We start from the raw sequence: 24,666 nt of genomic DNA on the forward strand, positions 1-24,666 counted from the left end.
TGTAATGCAAGGTAAAAATAATGACTTGCATATTCTAAGTGCTTTCTGTCGCAGGTTGTGACCTCGTAGCACTAAAAATACACAAGTCACTATTTTCCACTGCACCACCCAAGATTTAATTGTGTGGCTCTCTGGTTACACACTGACCACTACTGTGCATTAACTAATAAAGGGTGGGTGGGGATGTTCCTGGGTCTTGGAAGTGGGCATCTGTGGGCCCATTCCATGGTGTTTGGCCATGGAAATGGGTCCACAGGTACCCTACCGCCTGGTCTGTCCCATACGTTAAATAATGACGTTAAGCAGGCTTAGCGTCATTATTTGGGTCTGCCTCCCACTGTGTGTTATTTTTGCATGGGGCATAAATATGGTGCTATGGGCTTAGTGTCATTTTTTGCACGGTAATGCCTACCTTGCATCTCATTGACGCGTGGTGGGTTCAGGGACCAAGAAAATGATGAAAACTCCAATATTTTTACGTTAGACGGTTCTAGTGTCAAAATATAAATATGGAGTTAAGTTTGAGCTGTTTAGCGTCAAAATAACTGACGCTAAAATGGTGCAAAGCAAGTATAAATATGCCCCTTTGTTTTTGGCCACACCTTTAACCCGCCCCCACACTCACTGACATCACCCCTATTGCATGCAGCATCTCAGTTCCCATAATTTATCTAATGCACTTCAAGAGCTGGTTGGATTGGCTGCCCATTTCTGTGCAGATGGTGGAAGGTTACAAGAATTGGAGCACTGCACACAGCACTGATACTTCATTACAATATATCTGCCATTGGTCGCGCTGGCCTGAGACTCACTCGGGCGGCAAGCAGCAGTTATGTTTCTTTTTCGTGCTGCTGCCTGTGCTTCCAGTTTGGTGCATGCCTCATTGACAATATGCAACCACTGACTTAATTTTGGGCTAAATTGAACTCTGTAAATGTGTTTTTTTTTAGTGTGACGGACACCTCACCTTCAAGGCGTGCAGACTTGCACTGTTCTGCAATACTGTGCTAGCTGCTGCCACAGGTGCTTTCCCGCACAGAAAGTGCCTGCCTCAGCATATGGCTGCACCCCTGCACGTAGGCCAGCTCTCACTCCCAGGCAGCAGCTGAAAAAGAAGGCAGTGTGTCGCAGGTGCACACATTAACTAAGTCTCATGGTGCATGGGGGCACTGCACAGGATGTTATACCACTGGGTCGGGAAGCGCTATCACATGGTTCTCCATGCTCAGACTCTCAAGGCCCTCCAGCCTCCCGCCCTTTTTGTCAGGAGGGGGTCCTTACACCCAAAAAGTTTTGACGGGGAGTCTCAGCATCAAAAAGTTTGAAGACTTCTGCTCTAGAGCCTGTGCAGCCTTTGCCAGTTCACAATTAACACACTATGGAATGTTGGAGTGCCAAATATCAATGCTGTATATTCTTGATTCCCCTTCATGCCTCTTTAATCCCCCACCAGATGCTCCCGACACCTTTATGAAACTCCTCTGTGTTATTTTTCAGCTCTGCTTTTTAGGGTCGAGCCTGCGAGTTCATATGGTAGTGCATGTGTTTTGCTTGCATGACTCTGTTGTGTACAGTAAAGTGCTTGGAGCCCACCCGTTGCATATCATTTGTTGGCTTGTGTGACACTCTGCTTTATATCCTCGTAATTTTTCAAGGCAGGCCTAGCATTATTTCTATTATTTGTCTGGAGCAGGGACCAAGCATTGATTGATTCAACTTAATTAGTGCATGTCTGCTGCTTTTGACGTGATTGAAGTACTATTTTGTTCTTTTTAACTTCTAGTGCTAACTTTCTTTTATTTTGCCAAATTGTCTTTTCTCGCTTTCCTCCTAAATTCTGTTTTGTTTTTGCTCGCAGGCGCTGTTCTCAAAAGATGACTATTATCTTGTTTGAAATTTTGCAAAGAGGCATTGTTCCTACTAACAAATAATTGTGCAGTACACCCTAATCTGCCCGACTACAATCCACCCCAATCCACCCAATTTTACCACACGCCAATCCACCCCATTCTGCTCAAAAGCACTCAGCGCTATCTAATCCACTCCAAACCACCCCACTCCAATTACCCCAACCTAACACACCTCAATCTAATCTACTGCATTCAAATCTGCCCCACTCTAATCAAAAACAATCAGCACCGCTCCCAAACATTCTGCCACACTCCAATCCAAAACAATCTGCCCCACTCCAATTTAGGCCACCCCAATTCAAAACAATATGCCCCACTTCAATCCAAAAGAATATGCCCCACTTCCATCTACCCCACTCTGATCTGCTCCACTCCAGTCCTAAACAATCTGCTCCAATCTACCGTAATACAAAATAATCTGCCCCACTGCAATGTGCTGCTCTTCAATCCAAAACAATCTGCCACACTCCAATCTGCCCTACTGCAATCCAACACAATCAGCCCCACTCCAATCCAAAACAATCTGCCCCACCTCACACCAATCTTCCCCACTTGAATCCAAAACAGTCTGCCCCACTCCAATCCACCCCACTCCACTCCCATCTGCCCGACTTCAATCTGAAACAATCTGCCCTACTCGAACCCACCTCACTCCAATCTGCCCAATCTAATCTAAAACAATCTGCCCCACTCCCATCAATCCCACTCCAGTCTGCCCAATCCAATCCAAAACAATACGCCAGTCAAATCCACCTCACCCCAAACAAATCCACCCCACGCTCATCAAATCCACCCCACCCCAACCCAATTCACTGCACACCAACCCCCTACTCCTATCCAGCTCAATACAATTTTCCCCACTCCAAGCTGCCCCACTCCAATCCAAAACAATATGTCCCAGCCCAGTCCACTTCACTCCAATCTGCCCCACTTTAATCCAAAACAATCCGCCCCATTCCATTCTGCCCCACTCCCATCTGCCCCACTTCAATCCAAAACAATCTGTGACACACAAATTCGCCTCACTCCAGTCTGCCCTTCTCCAATCCAAAACAATCTGCCCCAATCCAGTCTGCCCAACTCCAATCCAAAGCATTCTGTTCCACTCCAATCTGCCCCACTCCAATGCAAAACTATACACCTCACTCCAATCTAATCCACTCCAATACACCCCACTCCATCCCAATTCATCCCACTCCAATACACCCACTCCCATCCAATCCACCCACTTCCATCCAATTCACCCCACACTAACTCAATCCACCCCACTCCAATCTATCTTAATACAATCTGTCCCACTCCAATCCGCCCCATTCCAATCGGTCCCACTTCAAAACAATTTGCCCATTCCAATCTGCCCCACTCCAATCCAAAATATTCTGCCCACTTCAATAAAAACAAACTGGCCCACTCCAATTCATTTCAATCTGCCCCACTTTATTCCAAAACAACCTGCCCCACTCTAAACTGCCCCAATCCGATTCTAAACAACCCACTCCATTCCAAAACAATCCCCTCCACTCCAATCCAATCCACCTCACCCCAAACCAGTCCAACCCACACCAATCCAATCCACCCCAGAGAAATCCAATCCACTCAAATCCAGCCCAGTCCAACTACCCCACTCCAGTCCAATCCACTCCACTCCAATCCATCCTGTTCCACTCCAGTCCAAGCAACCCCACCCCAATCAAATCCACCCCATTCAAATCAAGTCCACCACTACCCAATCCACCTCACTCCAATCCACCTACTGCAGTCCAATCCACTTTAATCCACCCCACTACACTCCAATCCAGTTGACATTTATCCACCCTACTGCAGTCCAGTCCACACCTCTCCAAACCACCTTAATCTACTCCACTTCAATCCAGTACACCCCTCTCCAATCAATCCACCCCACACCAATCCAATCCACCCCACACCAATCCAACAGACTCCAATCCTGTCCACCTCACTCCACTCCAGTCCACCCCACCCCAATCAAATCCACCCCAGCTCAATCCAGTCCACTCCAACCCATCCAATCCACTCCACACATATCCAATTCACCACACTCAATCCAATCCATCACAAACCACACTAATCCACCTCACTCAATCCACTCCACCCCACTCAATCCAATCCACCTCACTCCACTCCACCCCAATCTGATCCACACAATTCCAGTCCACCCCACCTCACCTCACCCTACCCCACTCCAGTCCACCCCACTCAATCCAATTCACCCCACCCCATTCCAATCAACCTCACCTCAGTGCAAACCACCAAGGTCCAATCCACCTCACCCCAATCCAATCCATCCCTCCGGTCTACCCCTCCCCAATCCACCCCACTCCATTCCAATCCACTTCATCCCACTCCAAGCACCCCACTCCAATCCACCACACTCCACTCCAATCCACCTCACTCCATTCCAGTCCACTCCACTCTACCCCATTCCAGCCCACCCATCCCAGTTCAGTCCACTGCACTCCAGTCCAATCCAATCCATCCAGCCTAACCCTCTCCAATCCACCCCACTCAAATCAACCCTGTTACAATCCAACCCCACCCAATCCAGTTCAATCCACCCCACCCCACCCCATCCCAGTACATCCCACTCCAATCCAGTCCACCCACCTCAGTGCAATCCACCCCACTCCAATCCACCCACCCCAATCCAACACACCCCACCTCAATACAATCCACCCCACCCCAACCCAATCCATCCACTGCAGCCCACCACACCACATCTCAATCCAATCCACGCCACCACATTCAAACCCACCCCACTCAATTCCAATCCATCCCACTCACTCCACTCAACCACACTCTACTCCAGCCCACCTGCTCTGTCCCAATCTAACCCACCCCATCCCACTTCAGTCCACCACACTCAAATCCGTCCAGCCCACCCCACTCCAGTTCATCATGCCCACCCCACTGCAATCCAATCAACCCCACTCCAATCCACCCCACTTCAATCCAATCTGCCCCATTCAAGTCCAGTGTAATCCACCCCAATCCAATCCATTCCACCCAATCTGATCCACTCCACCCAGCCCCATCACTCCAATTGAAATCACCCTCCCCAATCCGATCCACCTCACTTGAATCCACCCCAATCCCATCCACTTCACCCCATTTCAATCACCCCACTCCAATCCACCCCACTCAATCCACCCCAATCCAAAATATTCTACTCCAGTCCATAACACCCCACTACCTCAGTCCACTCTAACCCACCCCACCCTAATCCACCCCACTCCACAATATTCTCTGCCACTGAACTCTAATCCCCTCTACTCACCCCTACGACACTCTACTCCTCCTTTTCCACTATATAACGTTCCAACAAATCCACTGTACGACACTCTACTCCCCCACTGCACTCTGACACTCCATGCAACTACTTTTTTGCCATGATGAATAGCAGCCACACTAGGGTGCAACATGGAAAAAACACATTGCCAAAGCCAATAGTTCTTGTATTGGCGAGACCTATTGGATTTGCCAATGCTTGCTCCGTTTGTCAAAGGTTTTCTTCTTTCTATTCCTCCTTTTTATGTTCTTCTCTCTCTTGCTCTGGGTTAAAGTCTAATGAGGGTGTGCAGATCCCCACGAATGAGTGCCAGTGGGCACAACCTGAAACCACTGGCCTCGAATTAAGCACTGGCTTTCGAATGAATTAATGTTCAACTCTGGAACTGGGAGAGCAAGGGGTTAGTGCATGAATCCTACGAAAATAATCTGAGATCCTTTTGTCTTGGTTGCTCCAGTTCTGGGAGTTTGCATAAGAGAGTCTGGTGCATTCCGGTAGATGATGTCTTTATTACAGTCCATGATGCGTTCATACTAAAAAAAAACATCAGATAAAACAGCTTGTAAAGGGAACGCCTAAGGCGGGAACATTGCGTCCTTGTGGACATAGCGTAATGACATATTTTTACTGTTTGCAAACGTTTTGAATGCTTAGAAACGGGACAGTGGTACCATTTAATGCCGTGTGCACAATAGACACCGAGCTTTTCTGTTGTGCAGGCTAGTTCAAAATCAATGGTGTTTTCAAACGTGAAGCCAATGTTGTAGATGTTGAGATTGTTCAAGTGGCTAAAGTTCACACACATGAGCGTCTTTCAAAACTTTCCTCTCCCAAGAGTAACCAGTTAACAGTACCTGCCCAACCTCTGTGTCCCATGTCAAGAACCAAACACGGAGGGCACTGGGGGTCTAGATATGCTGCAATGTATAAGAGGGAGTTCTGGAGCAAAAGGGTGAGTGTTGAGAGCCTGTGCCTGTCACATAGGAGAGGAGGGAGGCCTAAGATCAGGATATAATGGACCAGGGGAGGGATCTTTTAGACACTGCTTTCTTGCTTGTGCCAGGCTACTGAGAAACAGTGCTGAGTGGCACACTGAACTTGCCATTCAATTATTATTCAATTAGATGGATCACACATGAAAGCAGTGCAAGTGTTTCTATTTGTTATTATTTACCTCTGATTGTGAGATGGTATGGTGACTGAACGTATCTCCGGGGAGAGTCTGACAGGTGACGACAGAAAGTGCACACATTTAGTAGGTGAAGTGCATCAAACCAAGCTGCAAGCCTTAGCAGAGGGGCAGCAACGCATGCCCAATCATCCTCGGCTTTGTAATAAAAACGTAAAGTGATTGGTCACTCCCACTCCTGGGCTGTGATTCACTTAACTCGACCCGTGTGTATGCCCGAGCTGCCTTAGCATGTTTGCCTATAGCCCAGCCAAACCTCAGCCTGCCAACATCCAGAAAACAAGCATTTGCAATGCAATGGGTCTCGCGTTTGCTTGAGTTAGAGCTATTAGCTTTGTACACTCCTAACTGGACTTTTCTTGCCACATAAACTGAAAATGAAAAGTTAAACAGTTTCACATGAGGGTGCTGATGGCCACCATGAGCGCAAAGCAGACACACTAAGGGAAACAGAAGTTCGCTCGCAGTGAAACGTATGGGCAAAAGTGCAATTATCCATGTAATCGGCAAAAGTGCAATTATACATGTGACAGGGTCGATGTCAGCCAAAGCGCTCGACTACTGCCCAGCAAGATCGTGCTTCCTACAAAATAAAGAGAAAAAGTAGTCCAAAAGCCATACGGAAAACACAGAGGCCCTCATTCTGACCCTGGCGGTTCTCTACCGCCAGGGCCAACGGGGGCGGGAGCACCGCCGACAGGCCGGCGGTGCTCCCTTGGTCATTCTGACCGCGGCGCTTTGGCCGCGGTCAGAACGGGAAAACCGGCGGTCTCCCGCCGGTTTTCCACTGACCTTAGAATCCTCCAAGGCGGCGCAGCTCGCTGCGCCGCCGAGGGGATTCTGACCCCCCCTACCGCCATCCTGTTCATGGAGGGAAAGCCGCCATGAACAGGATGGCGGTAGGGGGGGTCGCGGGGCCCCTGGGGGCCCCTGCCGTGCCCATGCCAATGGCATGGGCACGGCAGGGGCCCCCGTAAGAGGGCCCCGCAAAGTATTTCAGTGTCTGCCTTGCAGACACTGAAATACGCGACGGGTGCCACTGCACCCGTCGCACCTTCCCACTCCGCCGGCTCGATTACGAGCCGGCATCCTCGTGGGAAGGGAGTTTTTCCCTGGGCTGGCGGGCGGTCTTTTGGAGACCGCCCGCCAGCCCAGGGAAAAACTCATAATACCCTCCGCGGTCTTCAGACCGCGGAGCGGTATAATGGAGGGCGGGATCCTGGCGGGCGGCCTCCGCCGCCCGCCAGGGTCATAATGAGGCCCAGAGTCTGCTTATGTTTTCAGTAGTTGTCCAGTGCGCTCGAGGAGGGCTAAACACCTGAAAAGGCATGACGTATGCATGCCTTTCACTAATGAAATCAAGAGAGTTTTACAAGGCAAGCCCACAAACCAACTAAACTGATGGGTGTGATGTGGGCATGGTTAAAAGCCCATAGAGAGATTACACAAGGGACAGAGCGCTTTGTGTGCTGGACCCTAAAAATGTGAGAGGAGAGACCCGGAAGGGGAGAGTCTTGGGGAGAGGGTGTTACCCTGAGCCTATTACCAACACAGCAAGTTTAACCGCCCCTAAAAACACACAAACCAAGGCTTCATAGCTACTGCTGGTGTCCTGTGAAAATTATAAAACCCCAGTGGAGATCAGTCGTGCTCAGACTCCACACAACATGAGTTGTAAACCCTGTCTGCAGGGGTTTCCAATTCACGTTGTATACCACCATGTGATATTGGCTCCTTGTCGGTGACTGTTTGAGAGGAGCCCATATCATGTGACACACTGGCATTGTGTGAGTTGGTAGGTCTGAAACCTGATGATGTTCTTTACAAAAAAAAGGACAGAATCACGATAGGATGGACAAGGCAGACCATCAGTCCATCAGGGTCCTCTGGCCTGTGGTATCTGTCACTACCCTTCCAATCATGCAGCGTGGGCTGCCTCACACAGAGATGCCTTCTAAAGTGTTCTGGTAAGGCTAACAGAACAAGGAACTGAGCTGTCTGAACATGCCAAAAAGGCGTCAGACAGAGAGATCCTGCTTGCAGACTGTCATTCATGAGCATTGGCCACTCCTCCTTCCTCATGCTACCTTATTCAGTCAGTAGGCCTGTGACTTGCAATCTTCGAGTAGGACATAAATGAAAGAAAGGGGAGATGTCCGACATGTGTTAACAACAAAAATCACAAAACATCAAACATGTCTTGACCCTTTTTGATGGCTCAGAGATGGTGGGGCACTGCTCCAGGATCTAGACACCTAGGCTGGGTTGGAGGGGTAACTGTTTTGTCCTTTCGGAATTATTGTGCATGAGTTTGTGGATAAGCAGACAGTACTCAAAGGTGCCTCCCCATGTTTGTCTGATGTTTTCTCTGCTTGGAAACTTTTTTGTACTGTGTGAAAAAACAGATACTCTTAAAAACTTATGGAAGTCTAACACATGATTAATGCAAAAAAGAGCTGGCTAGCATCAAGATATTATAAGTGCAATTGGTCTTTTCAAAGGACTAGCACTCCACAGTCTCATCAGTTGTAGCATGTATTGCTAAATGTTATAATTTTACGTGCTATTTTTATGCAATTGTTTTCAACGCAATATGATCAAAACGAAACACCCAATAGACATTAACTAACAGGCCGTTCTAGTGGAGGAATTTGTAAACTCCTTGAAACAGAGATGAAACAAGCTATTGTAAAAGGCTGACTTCAATGAATCTGCAGTTCTTGTTTGTTGTGCCAACTAGGAGTGTGGGGAACTCACAGAATTTGATTCCATGGAATTTCGCGAAGTTACACAAAACTCTTCAAGATTCTCAGGAGTTTCCGCAACGGGTGAAAATAGGCACATTGTGCTGTGATTTACCACTGGGTGCGCGTTGTGCGCTGAAAAATCAGCGCAAGCTGCACAATGTACGCTAGGTCACAGCTCCTCAAGTAGATTTTTCTGGCGATCTAGTAGATTTTCTACACGAGTGGCAGCCTTCTGTCTGCCCGCAACTGCATGGTTAAAAAAATCTCGCCAGATGTCCTCCTAGTGTCCTAAAATCATGACAGAGGATGCCAAATCATGCTCATGCTTGCCGACTTTCTGTCCTGGGTGCAAGAAAACATTCTGCCACGTGGAATTTACTGGAAATCCGCTTTACAAGAGTAACATGGAGTCTCCAATATGCTACCAATTCTGCCAGTAGAACGGAATATTTCACCCCCCCAGTATAGTTCCAGCTTCAGAATGAGTTGCCTTTTTTTGCACAATCAGGCTAAATGTGCAATGTACAAGATGGGACAACAACATGGCACTGCATTTAAAATGTTTGTAAATGTGCAATAATGCTTAGGCTCCTGACCCATTAGCTGGGATTGCAAAATACCTCCTGACTCATTATTATTCATGAAGTAGAGTGTTTTGTGACCTCTTTCTTATCAATGGCCTGTTTAACAAAACTACATGCACATCTTAGGCAAACTTAAAAGCATAAATAGCAGTCTTTACGAGAGCAAAATACTGTTCCTGAGTCCCAGAATCAAAAATGCTGTGATTTGCTCTTTTGTATCTTTGCTGTTTGGATTAATTGTAAAATGACAAACTATTACAGCTAGGTATATCTGCTCATATGAAGAAGTAGACTGTGGATGTTCCAATAGGAAGAAGTAGATTGTAGGTGTTCCACGGTGGTGACATCTGCAAAATGTGGTGAACAACTTTCTGAGTAATCACACATTCTTGCAGGTCATTTCCCACACTGAAATCAATCATGAAGTTACATATGTCAAGGGCAGAAGCCTATTATTTTTCAAGGTGAGACGTGTGAAGGGTGAACAATCCATACATTTGTAGGGTGAAGAAAAGTAGAATTTTCCAAGGAGAAAAACATTTTCTCTTTGGAGAAAGAAAACAGAATTAAATTATGAAAATGCACTTTAGTGCGTCATGTGTTGATGTGGAAATGCAGGATTGCTACATTTCCAAAAATGGAAATGTTCACATGCGTGTCCTCTCTTGCTATCAGTTACAGTCACAGGTTTCTAAGTGTACTTATGGATTTCCTTGAGAATGCTGCGACAGTCAGAAATGTTTGCAAATCCTAAGCATTAGCCTCCGAGTATACATTTTTCACTGTCCTGTCCAGTCACGTAATTCATGTCAGTGTCTAATCCTGAAATAGTACCATTCTGTCCTTTTAGTATACATAACGTGATTTATGTTTGCCTTTTAATAGTCTGTGCCCGTACATAGTATTTGGTTCTGTATTAAATGTATTGATTAGTGCTTCTAATGCGTATTACCAATCTCTTTTTCTTGGCTGCTTCCCTCAGAATTTTCTCACTTTGATGTTTGTATACTTCCCACATCATGACTTGACGGATTCTTTGTTAATCTTTACGTTTACCCTGATGTCTGCTGTGAGGTAGTTCTTTTCATTTGGCTCTGAAGATGATAGATGCTCATTTGTCACTTTTGAATTTTTGATTTTTTACTTTTTGTAGCCAATTTTAGGGTCGGATTTAGAGTTTGGTGGAGAGAGTTCTCCTTCGCAACAGCAACAGAGTGCCCTCTTTGCCAAACCTTTGGTATACTTGTCCGCTATAAGTCATGATGGACCAACAATATGTTGGAGAAAGTACTCCAGCATTGTTGCCGACATATTGCTCCAACAGTCTGACAGAGTATGGCAGTCAGAGATAAGACATCCGAACGTCCGAGCAGTCAGATGTTATTGTTTCTGCCCAGGACAATGAAAATAAAAAACGACACCAACATCATGGGAGAAAACTTCCATGGTGATGGGGCCATTCATTTTACATTTTTCAAAAACAAACCCTACTTTGGGGGTTTGTTTTTCAAAAAAGTAAAAGTTTGGAAAAGTTTGGTGTCCGGCCCTGATGTTTGACTGAGCTATTCGCCAAAATTTTCCTGTATTTTTAGGGAGGTCTGTGATAGTGGTTCCTGACACTGTTTAAAGATATCCATGAGGCCGATGGACTTCTCTAAATTTGGTGGACAGGATGTCCGTTAGGGCGACAGACTAAAGTACTCAGTTGCTCTAATGCCAATCTCCTCTTTCAACACGAGGTCAGATATGTCAACATTTTTCAGTATATCTGTTCTGCTCTTATAAATTGGTCTAGGGAAATGTTTGTGACAGCTAATGAAAGAGTTGCTTCTTTATGTAATCACTATAATGAGTTACAAAAAAGACATATGCTTGGCATTCTTTCAAGCATTGCAGTATAATGAAACATGTTTATTTTTATTATCTATAGATCAGATTGGGACCGGTGGCTGATGATGGGACTCATTGGAACAGTGGTGGGAACCTTTGGTTTCCTTACACATCAAATAATTGATTATATTTTCAAAATAAAATGGGAGTTTGTTGAAACATATATTCAGGTGAGTATCATATGTGGCAGACTTCCACCAGCTTTGCTTTGAAGGTTAATGACAGTAGCAAATGTCTGTCAAATGGACATCTGAACTGGCAAGGAAAACTAATAACATAAATAATATCTTGATTTGACCAAGGTGACACTTTGTTGGAAGATCATGTTTTCTGATTTTTGTTTTCTTTGGTCTCTAACCTGGGCACATGGATGTTATGATTAAATGATTGCTTGCGACATGCAATCTACAGTCTGAATCATCTCTGGGTGCCTGGTGCAGAAGTGGGGCCTGAGAGTACAGAGGTGGGAATGGGATAGAAATTGGGCTGACACTGAGAGCAGAATTAGGGTCTGCCTGAGCTAGAGAGAGAGAAATCAAGATTTGGCAGAGAGACAAGAGGAGTGACTATGTTTATCACCTCCTCCCATACACCACAAATATTATTTGTGCCTATCTATCTGTCTGCGTGTGGTTACGAATGAAACGATATTTAGAAGAATGAAAGGGCCATGAAGCATGTCCCCATCCTTTTCCTTGGGCTCTTGGAGATAGGAGACCTTGACTTTTAAGGAGATAATGACTCACCATTGCCAAGACCAGGCGCTAATTGGGGAGCATATGTATAAAAGCATTTTTGCTGTCAGTAATGGCCCGATTCATGAAATTGGGCTCTCACCGACAGCAAAAAGGTTTATTGATATGTACCAAACACAAATTGTGATTCAGTAAGTTACCAAATCGCAATTTGTGTTTATTGATTTGGTATTTGGAAGGAGCGTGTTAAGGGCATCCCTTCCAAATAACGAATTTCTGTGCTATGAATGAATGTTATGTGACCGAATTACAGTTGTAAAACATTCATTTTTTACCACAACCTCAAGGGTGGTTGTAACCATGTGCAAATGGGAAGTAGTCCCATTGGGACAGCAGCCTATTCCTAAAAAATGAAATGTTGAAGTTTAATTTTCTTCTAATTTAAGAAAAAAATTGCTTTATTAAGAAGCAAGCACAGACCTGTTGGTCGGCTGACCTCAGCAAGCCACCCTTTTTGTGATGGCAGAGATTCCTATTGGGTCCCAAATTGCAACCTACCTCATTAATATTTATGAGGTAGGTCAATTGGGACTCCTTTATGAATCGCTATTAAGACCTGTATGTTTCTCACATTAGGAATTGTGATTTCCTAATTGGGATTCAGTATGATTTGCAATTAGGAAATAACAATTCCTAAATTTTGGACGTGCCCTGAATGTTCAGGAATGCAAATGGTGATAGCAGACTGTGACTTCACTCCTGTAGCTGCTCCACTGGCAAGAAAGTAAAACAAGAGCTCAGAAGTGTTTTCAAGCTACAGCTGCAGACTCAGTTCACTAAGCAGCAGCTGAAAAAAGTGTCGCTAATCGTGCACTGATTTTTGTGGCCTGTCTCTATTTACTAATAGGTCGCATCACTAAATCTCCAGCTTCGGGTGGTTGCGGAATAACCTGCCTAATGAATAATAACTAGGCAGTTCGCTCTTTGAGGCCCCGTTTTCATTGGCTACTAACACAGGGATCCCCTGGCTCCCTGCCTACTCCCCAACCACCCCACCCCCCACCCGAGGTCACCCGACACCTTTCACAAGGGGGTGGGTGTCACAAGTGACACATGCCCCTTTGCAAATCACGTAACAACTGCTTTGAGGTGTCAGTGACTGCTCAATTGCAGTTGCACACCATTGATAGACACGATACTAAACCATAATTCGGAGGGTCTGTACCTTTTACAACCCTTCCTAATTGCAATTCGCTATATGTCTCTAGACCCATTTGTTCCAGTCAGAAAAGCATTTCCAACTCAAAATGGCTTTATTACAAAACTAAAAGCCGTTTTACGTCGCAATCCCTGTGGTTTTGCAATACATAAGGTCTGCGATCACAAAACAACTTGATATATCAGGCTTATAGTTAGGACTTTTGATTTGAGTGTTTCCTAGAGCTACAAGATATCACCTTGTGATCATTTCAGAGCACAAAAAAATGTCACCTGAACATTTTAAGTCTATGACATTTGAGACTTTAGTTGACTCTTGGGCATATTAATGATTACATAGGCTCATTCGCACTGGCATTAAGGTGTGCGGTTTTAAGAGCACTTATTTGACGCTTCAAAAGCTGCATTTCTGACGTGATATTTGTATTCAGCTTAAAAAAAAATACTTTTCTGGAGGACATGTAATAGAGACATGTCAGAAAATTTCAGACTTTAAAGTTTTTAAAAATGATTTCAATGCTGAAAAGATAATGCCTCGTGCTGAAACTGTCATTTTTGTCAGCAAAAATTATTTCCGACTTTATCACCATTGAAAGTATGTTTTTTTCGAGTGGTATTTTCTCCAGAGGTGCAATACTGTAACTATGTGTTAGGCATAGAGAAAAGCACAGCTAGCTGCAAAGCAATGAGCGCTGTAGAAGAGGGGGCTTACACAGTACTGTGCACAGAGGGTGAGGAATGAGAAGAGGGGTTAGCTGACGGGGATGGAGGACGATTCCTCCCACAATTCTACCACAATATCAGAGTTGAAATATTGACCTGCAAATATACTGTAATCACAATATTGACATCCGAAATATTGTTATATCAGCATTAATCATAATTTATCTTGAATATTCTAGTAGTCGATATTTCACACATGATATATGAGCAGGTCTCTATTTCGATCACAATATTGTGATACACTACAAGAAGAGGTGCATTTGGCCTTAGCTTCAATTGATGCAGAGAAAGCTTTTGATTGTATTTAATTTAATATTCTGATGATTGCACTACAATAGGTAGGTTGAAGAGAACTTTAGAAATTAAATCAATACGTTTTGTATTTTAGTGTTTTAGTGATAAAGATTTCTTTATATCACAGTGTTTGCTATGTTATAGGTTACTTGATAACCGCACATGACAAGTAACCCAGTGCTAGCCCTACTAACTTGATTTGAGTGCAGGATAGGAAGATGTTAAAACAATAATCTCTATGTCGGATTGTTTTTCTGCAACTTGGCCCCAACATCTCTTTTCTTCTATTGCTTTGGGCCTCTAATCTGTAAACAAATGTAGTGCATTATAAAATAATCTGAGACCAAGACAATGAATGATCGTGTATAGATTTTAAAGGACGTGCATAGTTAGTAGCTGAATTATTGCTTGGTGGCATTCTGGTTTTTTTCAAATCATATGCTAATGAAATATAATGTACTTTATGTTACTGACAGAATGGTAACTTTCACATGACCTGGATCTTCATACTAGGGACTGGATTGGGCATGATTGCAGTTTCTTCTGGACTTGTTGTGGTAAGTCTTTCCTGTGGGGGCGACTGCTCTATACTGCAGTTGCTGGGGTACATCCTGAAAAGGATGGAAGTGTTAATTTAAAGCAGAGTTCATTGAAGTGTTTGGAATGAGGGTGAAATTGAGAGGGTTTGAAGGGTATCAACATTTGTGTGTTCTAATATGTTATATAGGGCACAAAGTACACCCGTCAGACATCATAACGGTATTGGGCAAAGGCTGAGTTCCTATATAAGGTAATTGAATTTCGAGGTGACTTGTAATATCCTTAAAATGTACCAAAAAGGGTTTATTATATTCCTTATAATACATTGTCACATTGCAACCATTTCCACAAATCACATGCATCATTGCTGTGGTGCTCTTTTGTATGAAATAGATGGGATGTTTATAAACATGAAGAATACAATTAGAACCAATTTATAGTACATAATTTAACACAGCAAAAATCAGTTAAATATTTGTTAAAAAAATGGCCCAAAATGGCCGCCGCGACGGATGCTCCTCGAGGAGCTCCTGAGGGACGGGATCACTCTTTTGTGTAAATCCCGATTTTTCCCCTGACCGGCGTCCGTTTCTCAGCTTCATCGCTCCCGACGGAGATCCCGAGAGCAGCGCTCCCGTCAGTGAGCCTGGTCTCCCGCGACGAGGGAATCAGCGCGCCCGACGGTCGAGCCCGGTCCCCCGCGGCGAGGGGAGCAGCGCTCCCGACGGAGAGCCCGGTCTCCCGCGACGGGGGGAACAGCGCTCCCGACGGTGAGCCCGGTCCCCGCGACGAGGCGAACAGCGCTCCCGACGGTGAGCCCGGTCCCCGCGACGAGGCGAACAGCGCTCCCGACGGTGAGCCCGGTCCCCGCGGCGAAGGGAGCAGTGCTCCAGACAGAGAGCCCGGTCTCCCGCGACGAGGGGAACAGCGCTCCCGACGGTGAGCCCGGTCCCCACGACGAGGCGAACAGCGCTCCCGACGGTGAGCCCGGACCCCGCGGCGAAGGGAGCAGTGCTCCAGACAGTGAGCCCGGTCTCCCGCGACGAGGGGAACAGCGCTCCCGACGGTGAGCCCGGTCCCCGTGACGTGGGGAACAGCGCTCCCGACAGAGAGCCCGGTCTCCTATGACAAGGGGAGCAGCGCTCCCGACGGAGAGCCCGGTCTCCTGCAGCGAAGAGAGCAGCGCCCCCGACGTTGAGCCTGGTCCTCGTGCGCCGTTCCGAAGTTTCGGATCGCATCAGAGGAAACGTGAGGAAGCGTCCTCTCCTGGAGCAGTCGGTCATCCGGGATTGTGCCGGGACCCGACATTCGCACGCAGCTTCCATCCATCTGGCCGAGGTAGGCACCAGACACAGTTGAACATCGGGGAGTGATTCAGGTACAGTCCTTTGTCCCTGGTACGGCCAGAGGGAGGGCTCGGTTTTCTGGGAAAGCCTCTCCGGATCTCCAGTCCTTTCAGTCCTGGGGTGGCACCCCTTTGCTTGGGGCCGTAGGTCCCTGGATCCAGCAGGGCACTGAAGCTGTTGCTGGCCCTGAGTCCTGGTGGTGTGGAAGACCCGCCGCGGGTCTCCGTGAGCCGCCGTTCAGGGGAGGGCGGAGGACTGCTCTGCATCTTCTCCTGGCAGCCAGAGAGGAAGGCTGCTCCTTCGGGCTTGTAATCTCGATATCGCCCTGGCGCTGTTTCCCTTCAACTTCGAGCTGCCTCTCCTTCCGGCCCTCTGTCAGCCCCTTGCCCTTTGGGGTGCCCCCCCCTGGGTATATGATTTTCACTGCTGATCCTGGCAGCTTTAACAAGATGGCCGCCACGACGGACGCACCTCGAGAAGCTCTTGAGGGTTGGGATCATTCTTTTTTTTTTTTTTTTTTTTTATGTAAGTCTTGATTCTCCTCCTTCCCTCTGGTGACCATTTCTCACCATCTTTGCTCCCACTGGATGAGACTGATGCTGGACCTGATCTCCGCTCTCCCAGAGCCTTGCCTCCCTCCGCAGTTGATCTGTCTTTGCTCTTTGGCAGCTGAGGGCATCCTTTTCAGTGTTTTTGGTCCCGCCGGGTGAGTCAGACTGGTCTAAGTCTCCGCTCTCGCCCCGTCCTCTGAGGAGCTGTTTTCGCCAGCTCATGCTCGTGGGATCCTACCCGACCGCCTTATGTACTGAGACGGCAATTGGGCATTCTTCTGCGTCCCTGATCCCACTGCCGGGCTACGGGCGTTCTGCCCGCCCTGAACAGCCTGGGTCTAAGGCAGGACCGGACTCCCACCTCCCGGAGTCTCATCTCTGGCTCCAACGGTTAAGGAATCTCCTCCCCCGACTCTGACCCGCGAAGAGCCGCCTGACTACACCGCCCCTAAAGGCCCCCAACCTGGGCTGGTCTACTAAAGCCCCTTCCCTGGCCCAGCCTTGGAGGTGCCCCCATCTCCGGTCTTCACCCATGAGGAGCTGCCCATCAACCATCTGTGCCGACGCTGAAGACCCCTAACCTGGGGTAGCCCTCCTGTTGTCCTCATCCTCCTGATGTCGCCCCCCACAGGATACAACTCCTCTTCCATTTCCCCCTTCCTCAAACCCCATGGGCCCAACTCCTTCTCCATTTCCCCCCCTAATCACCTCTCCCCCTCTGCGCTGAAAAACTTCAAACGCAAACTTTCCAGGCAATATCCGGAGCTGCTTCTCGTGGACACCTATTTTACTGCTCATAAAGGCCCGAAAAAGACTGATCTCATCTTCTTCACTAGACGCCCGGCTAAATGGAACACCCTCCTCACTACTCACCTCCACCCCTTCAAGTCTACTAATATCCCTTACGGTTGCAAACTCTCTATCTCCAGCTCCCCGGCTTTCCAGGGAAATCTCATCATCTCCATCTTCAGAAATGGAACCATCATGATTCAAGCAAATGACTCCAACCTCCGTGCCTTTGAATCCTTATTCCCTGCCCTTAAGTCCACACTCCCTCCCCCCCAATCCACCCCCAGCCCTTTGAAACCCCTCCCCACCCCCATTACTCCCCTTACCACCACCCCTTGCACCCCCCCGGCTCCCAGTGCCGTCAACCCCACCCTGTCTGTCCCATCCATCCCCACTTTCCCCTTAATCATGCCTCTTACCCCCGCAACCTCAATACCCCCAGTTACTACGCCCTCCCTGTCTCCTCCTCCTCTACTCCCCTGATCCTCCCCCACATCACCTCTCCTCTCCCCGAACCCCCCTTCGACTCCCCCCCCTCTATCGCCCCTCATTCCCACCCTCTCCCCCGGATCTCCTCTAGACCCAACTTGTTGACCTGTAGTAACTTTCTTACCAAGCCTGCCTCCCCTTTCCCACCTTACCCTTACTCCGACTCTAACTCCTCCCACTCCTCAACAGCCTCCCTTAACCTTCTGCCCAATGATCCTATATCCCATCGTAATCAATCCCCCCAGCCCCTTCCTAAGAAGAATTTTTCCTCCCACTCCTTCACCCCTAATTTCTCTCCCTCCACCAACATTAATTCACGGCTCTCCAACCTTGAATCCCAACTAAAACTCATCACTCAAGGCATTAACAAACTAGCGAGAAGCCTTGACTCACTGTTCCCCCCTGTGCCGACCCAGTCACTCTTGCTTCTATCGGCCAACAACTCTTCCCAGTACATCCACTGGCCCTCTATTCCCCTTCCTCGTAACACCCCGAGACCTAGAAGAACCAGCCCTCCTCTATCCCATAAGGAAGCCACCATTCTCGCTCTCTCCTATAACCCCCCCCTCCCCACACCACCCCCCCCTCTAACATTCCAGTCATCACCGGTCTCAGGAGACAGCATATACAACCTCCCTCTCCCAGACTCCCTGCCCAACTCGTCATTATCCCCCCTCTCCCTTCCAATCCCGAGCCTAAGATCCATCCTCGCACCAACTGCATGCTCATCAACTGTAGATCAGCAGTCAAGCACGCTACGGATCTTGCTGACGCTATCCTCAGCCATAACATTGACATTGCCTTCATCACAGAGACCTGGCTAACCGAACTCTCTCAACCAATCCTGGACACCCTTGTCCCTCCCGGCTACTCTATCTACAACAAAGAGATAAAGAACCGACGGGGGGGAGGTATTGCCATCATTCACAAAAATACCATAGAAATTGATTTCAAAGAAACTCTCATTTTCAATTCCTGTGAACACTTGAACGCCTCCTTGAAGACCAACGCCAACTCTAAGGTGTCCTTCCACCTTCTCTACCACCCCCCGGGTAATACCCAACCTTTTGCGGATCACCTAGCTGACCTAATAACTCACTGCTCCCTCTCTGACCCCAACTTTATCATCTTGGGCGATCTCAACCTTCGCTGGAATGATGAGAACAATGCACTCATTCAATCCCTACATGACCTCCTTCACAGCAACAACCTTTCTCAACACTGCAAGGGCCAAACCCACAGCAAAGGTGCTATACTAGATGCGATCATAGCACATAAAGATTCCCTCAAGGTCGTTGACATCCTTCCTGTCGACTGGTCAGATCATCACATCATCCTTTTCCATCTCAACTTTATCCCCCAACCCACTCCCCATCCCCAAAAATCCTTTAGTTGGAAAAGAAATGTCAGCCAAATCCCCTTATCTACCCTTGAAGAAAAAATCACCTCTCTTCTTCCCCCCCCCTCGACCATCCTCTCCACGACGGACTTAACCACCCACTACAATTCAACTATAACTACCATATTGGATCAGCTTGCCCCTCTAAAACTGAAAAAACTGCGAAATATCCCATCTAGAGCTTGGTTCAACAATGATCTCAACTCTGAGAGAAGACAACTCAGAGCCACGGAAAGACTTTGGAGATCTGACCCCTCCTCCACCCACTTAGATCAGCTCAGATGTGCACGGAGAAGGTACAAAAAACACATATATAATGAAAAAAGATCCTTCTTCCAGAATACCCTTGACAGAGCCAAAAACCGTCCGAAAGAGCTCTTTAACATCATTAAACAACAAACGACCAAACCTACTCCCAACCCCTTACCCACCACTGAGACCACCTGCGTTAACTTTGCCAACTTCTTCAACGATAAAATCACTGAGATTGAACGTTCTTTAGCAAGGGACTCTCCCCCCAACATTGTGCCCCTCCTCCCATCCACTGTCAATCTTACCCCCACTCTATACCCCTCTGACAACTCTTCCCCCCTAACCGAGATCACTCTCCCCATCCGGTCGCATCGGCCGGCCCCTGCCAACTGGAGTTCTTTCCAACCCCTCCTGGTATCGGACATCTCCAAACTCATGTCCTCCTCCAAAACCTCCTCCCACCTAGCTGACCCCCTCCCTTCCTCCTTGGCAAAAAAACTCCACCAGTCCCTCTCCCCTACTTGGACAATGATCATCAATAGCTCCCTTCAGACTGGCGTGTTCCCTGACTGCCTAAAACTAGGCCAAATCACGCCAATTTTGAAGAAACCAGGAGCAGACCCGAACAACCTCCACAACTACAGACCTGTCTCCAACCTTCCCTTCCTGGCCAAAATTCTCGAAAAATGTGCTCTCCAACAATTAACCCAACATATTGACTCCAACAGCCTCCTAAACCCTCTTCAATCTGGCTTCAGGAAAGGCTGCAGCACTGAATCCGCCATCCTCAACATTGTAGATGACCTCCTCATCTCTCTTGACTCTGACAGACCCTGCCTACTCATTCTCCTTGATCTTACAGCAGCCTTTGACACTGTCGACCATAAACTCCTTCTCGACTCCCTCCAAAAGAGAGTAGGCATTGAAGGCACTGTCCTCCGCTGGTTTTCCTCCTTCCTACAAAACCGTACACAACTAGTAAAGCTTCTAAACTCGACCTCGCCCACCTCCCCCATTACCAGAGGGGTCCCCCAGGGTTCTGTCCTCTCTCCAACCCTCTTCAACATCTACATGGACCCTCTTACCACTATCCTCACCCGAGCTAATATCCCCTTCCACCTTTATGCGGATGACACGCAACTCTATATTGAACTATCTTCCTTAGATGACATCCACCACCTGAACAATACCCTTAAAGAAGCCCTTTGCTGGCTCTCTCATAACCACCTCAAACTCAATCATGAAAAGACGGAAATACTCCTCCTCTCGAAATCTAACCAGCTTCCTCAACTGCAAGAATGGCTAAAATCTATTGACGCCCTTAATTGCACTCTCTCCCCATCTACCACGGTCAAATCCCTGGGAATCTCTCTGGACTCTAACCTGACCTTGCAGGACCATATTAAGTCAAACGCTAATAATGCCTTCCGCAGCCTTAAACTTCTTCACAAAATCAAATCCTTCATACCCCACGATGACCTCAAACAGGCCACTCAAGCACTGGCACTCTCAAGACTAGACTATGGGATCTCTATCCTCACTGGCACGGCCAAATCCCGACTCGCCCCTATGAGGTCCACTCTTCATGCAGCAGCTAGACTAGTGACAGGAACTAACAAATTTGACCATATCTCCCCAGCCCTGAAGAACCTGAAATGGCTCTCGATTGAGGCCCGCTGCCTGTTCCGCACTGCCTGCCTGACACACAAAGCCCTTCACACTGGAAAACCTGAATACCTCGCTAACAAGCTAGTGAAAGCTGGTCAAACCAGATCTCTGAGAAGCACAAACTGTCTCCTCCTCCTCCTTCCGAAACCCAACAAGCAAAAAACTCGATCATGCTCATTCTCTAACAACGCTCCGAGAATATGGAACTCCTTACCCATCCACATCAGATCTAACACCTCCCACCTGTCCTTTAAGAAACTACTGAAAGAATTCCTCCTAAACCACCCCTCTCAGTAATAAGGGTCTCTCCCTCTCCACCCCCCCTTCCCCGAACTGCCACCCTTCTATCCGTGAGAACCCACTTGTACCCCCATTGTACAAAATGACTCTTGTCTTGTTGTGTTTCTTATGTTTATTCTTATGTTTATCATGTTTATTCTTATGTTTACTTCCTGTCATGCTGTAAAGCGCTCTGTTACCCTCTCGGTCTTGCTAGCGCTATAGAAAACTCTTAAAAATAAATAAAAATAAATGTTATAGAAAGACAATGAAATCAGTTTGAAACAAGTCAGATTAAAAAAAAAACTTCGTAGTACAGAATATATAGAGACATGCACACAGATTCAATCTTTTATATAACTACCTAAGGCCTGGAAAAATAAATATGTTGCCATAAATATCTAAGATTTGCTTATCACTGTTCACCTTAATAAACAGACCAGAAGACGGAAAAGCCATGCTTTGTTTCATGTTTTAAACTACAGTTTTAAATTTACTCTGTAACTTGCCATTCCCCTCAGCTGCTGACTCTCACTGAAGGCATTCTATCATCAGAGCTCAACTGTAATGAATTATTACAGTTGAGCAACTATGTTATTTCTTTATTATGGGTAACTATGGATGTTACAAGTCACCTTTAATAAGTAAACTAGAGATAGGCTTTATACAGGGTTTGCAGGTTCCATGTATTACATAAGGAACATCAAGTTAAAACATCTGCAACAAGGGGCGGGGCCATGCTGGTGACCAAGATGGCAATACAGTATTGAGGCTCCGGCTAGTATAGCCCCTAAGTCCTGTGTTCTGGGTCGATTTGCCTACATCTACAGCCATCAAAGATGCAGTCCCCGACTATTGAAGACTGCTGAAGGTCTCGGCAGGGGATTGTTGGCAATGCACCACCAATATTGCAGCGATCCATCGTGTGTGTGCGGCGGCCTGGCCGGCTCCCTGGAGGCCCTGTGTCAACAGGGGCTGTGGGCGAGCCTAAGGTACGTGGCTGCTGAGCTGCCGTGGTCTGCCGTCACCGCAGGCTTTATCTTGATGACCCCTCTGATGAGAGGAGACCGGACCTGAAAGGCGGGCCTGGCCGCGACATCGGGGAGCCATGATGAAAAGTCTGCAAACTCCAGAAAGTGCTGGAGACACCCTCCTCAGGCCTTGCACTAAGGTGCAGTCGACATCCCCACACAAGCCTGCAGCCTACTCACCGCTCCCCGCTTTAATTCTGGAACACTCACACAAAACCTTGCTGCTAGGGCAACATCTGCTCCTGTATGAATAGTGTGCACTACCCTCATGACCCTGAAGAATTGCTGGAAACGCCTTGCCAAGGCCTGCAGCAAGGCTTGATCAGCAGCAACCCAACACCCACTTGCATACTACTCACTGCTCTCCACTGTACTTTCTGGACACCCATGCAGAGCTGACTACCAAGGACACATTGGCTCTTATATGAGTGACATACACCATCCCCATGATGCTGCCAGATGAGAGGCTGTCCAGTCACATTCCCCGGCCCATATGGGAGAAGACCCACGCTCAGGGAGCATTGCCACCTTAGCACCCCCATGCCTTGAAACAATGGCTACACACCTAGCGCTGTACTGCTGAGTGTACATCGCACCACTGGCTTCCTTTTCCTGAGCATGGGCCTGCCATATATTGCTGGGCCTGTCACTGTTTGATCACGCTGTGCTCTGCTGCTTGCCTGCACAGACACACCTAGCTGCGACCCGCCAGAACTGAAAAACCTGCACCAAATCTCCTAAGCGCTACTTTGTCCTGGTTCAGACATAATATGGTACACAGCAATCCCAAACAGCGTAAGCTGCCATTCTAGTGGCCCCGGGACTCTGAACTGCGAGATACCCTCACTGAGACTGGGATCAATGCGACAGGTCTCACGATGACTGACCAGATGGCAGAAACTGAGGAGATAATGGCGGAACTCCACACAGGCCTCCATTCTATAGATGACCGCTTTGATATGCTCAGAAACCGACATGACCGCACGGAGGAGTGCATTGTCAGCCAGAATACCAGAATAGAAGGCATGGAGGAGCATAAGTCCAACCTAGAGGACGGTGTATCAACAACTACCAAGTGGCTGGAAAGGGTTGAACGTCTCTTAAAAACTGTGGCCATCAAAATCAAAGATTTGGAAACGAGGTCACGTGTAATAATCTCTGCATCCTAAGCATGTCGGAATCCACAGACATGGGCCGCATGAGCACATTTGTTAAATGTCTGCTCTCAGAAAGTTTTGACTCTCAAAGCTTCATGTCCACTTAAAACATTTTTTTAATGAATTTTGCAGCTTAGGATAAACAATACAACAAAAAAGAAAAGCAACACTATGTCATCAGCAGAACATAGTCACCAAGCTTAGAGTGCAGTCATGTGCATACAGATCCAGTACGCATGGAAAACAATTTATAATAGCTTAGGTGTTTCAATCCCTTGTCTGCGGAGTAGATGGGATGATATCATGATGTTCTAGCAGGTGTGCAGTGGAAGGAACCCAAATATCTCTGGGCGGGAAGCAGCTGGCAGTTCCTCCGCATAAGTCTCCAGGGTATCCCTACAATATGCCATGTCCTGCACTGATTGCCCCCGTGTAGGGTACCAGTGATGTCCCCAATGCAGGGCCACCTGCCTCTTAGCCGGTAAAAGTGCCAAGGCCACAAATCCACAATCCTGTGACTGAAGTGACTTAACCAAACCTAACAGGCACATTTGGATTGTGCACTCAACAGAATCTGCTGTCATATCACATAGGTCAGTCACCACCCACTC

The 24,666-nt window shown here is 47.3% G+C and overlaps 1 protein-coding gene across 1 annotated transcript in view; it reads left to right on the top strand.

Moving 5' to 3' along the window:
* Nucleotides 1-24,666, top strand: part of LOC138282493 (chloride channel protein C-like) — an 858,631-nt gene that overhangs the window by 118,302 nt on the left and 715,663 nt on the right. The window contains exons 2-3 of the mRNA XM_069220139.1: nt 11,665-11,794; nt 15,031-15,111. Coding sequence (XP_069076240.1) covers nt 11,665-11,794; nt 15,031-15,111 — 211 coding nt within the window. The remainder of the gene's footprint in view (nt 1-11,664; nt 11,795-15,030; nt 15,112-24,666) is intronic.

Source organism: Pleurodeles waltl, chromosome 2_2 (assembly GCF_031143425.1).
Source record: "Pleurodeles waltl isolate 20211129_DDA chromosome 2_2, aPleWal1.hap1.20221129, whole genome shotgun sequence".
Taxonomy (NCBI): Eukaryota; Metazoa; Chordata; class Amphibia; order Caudata; family Salamandridae; genus Pleurodeles; species Pleurodeles waltl.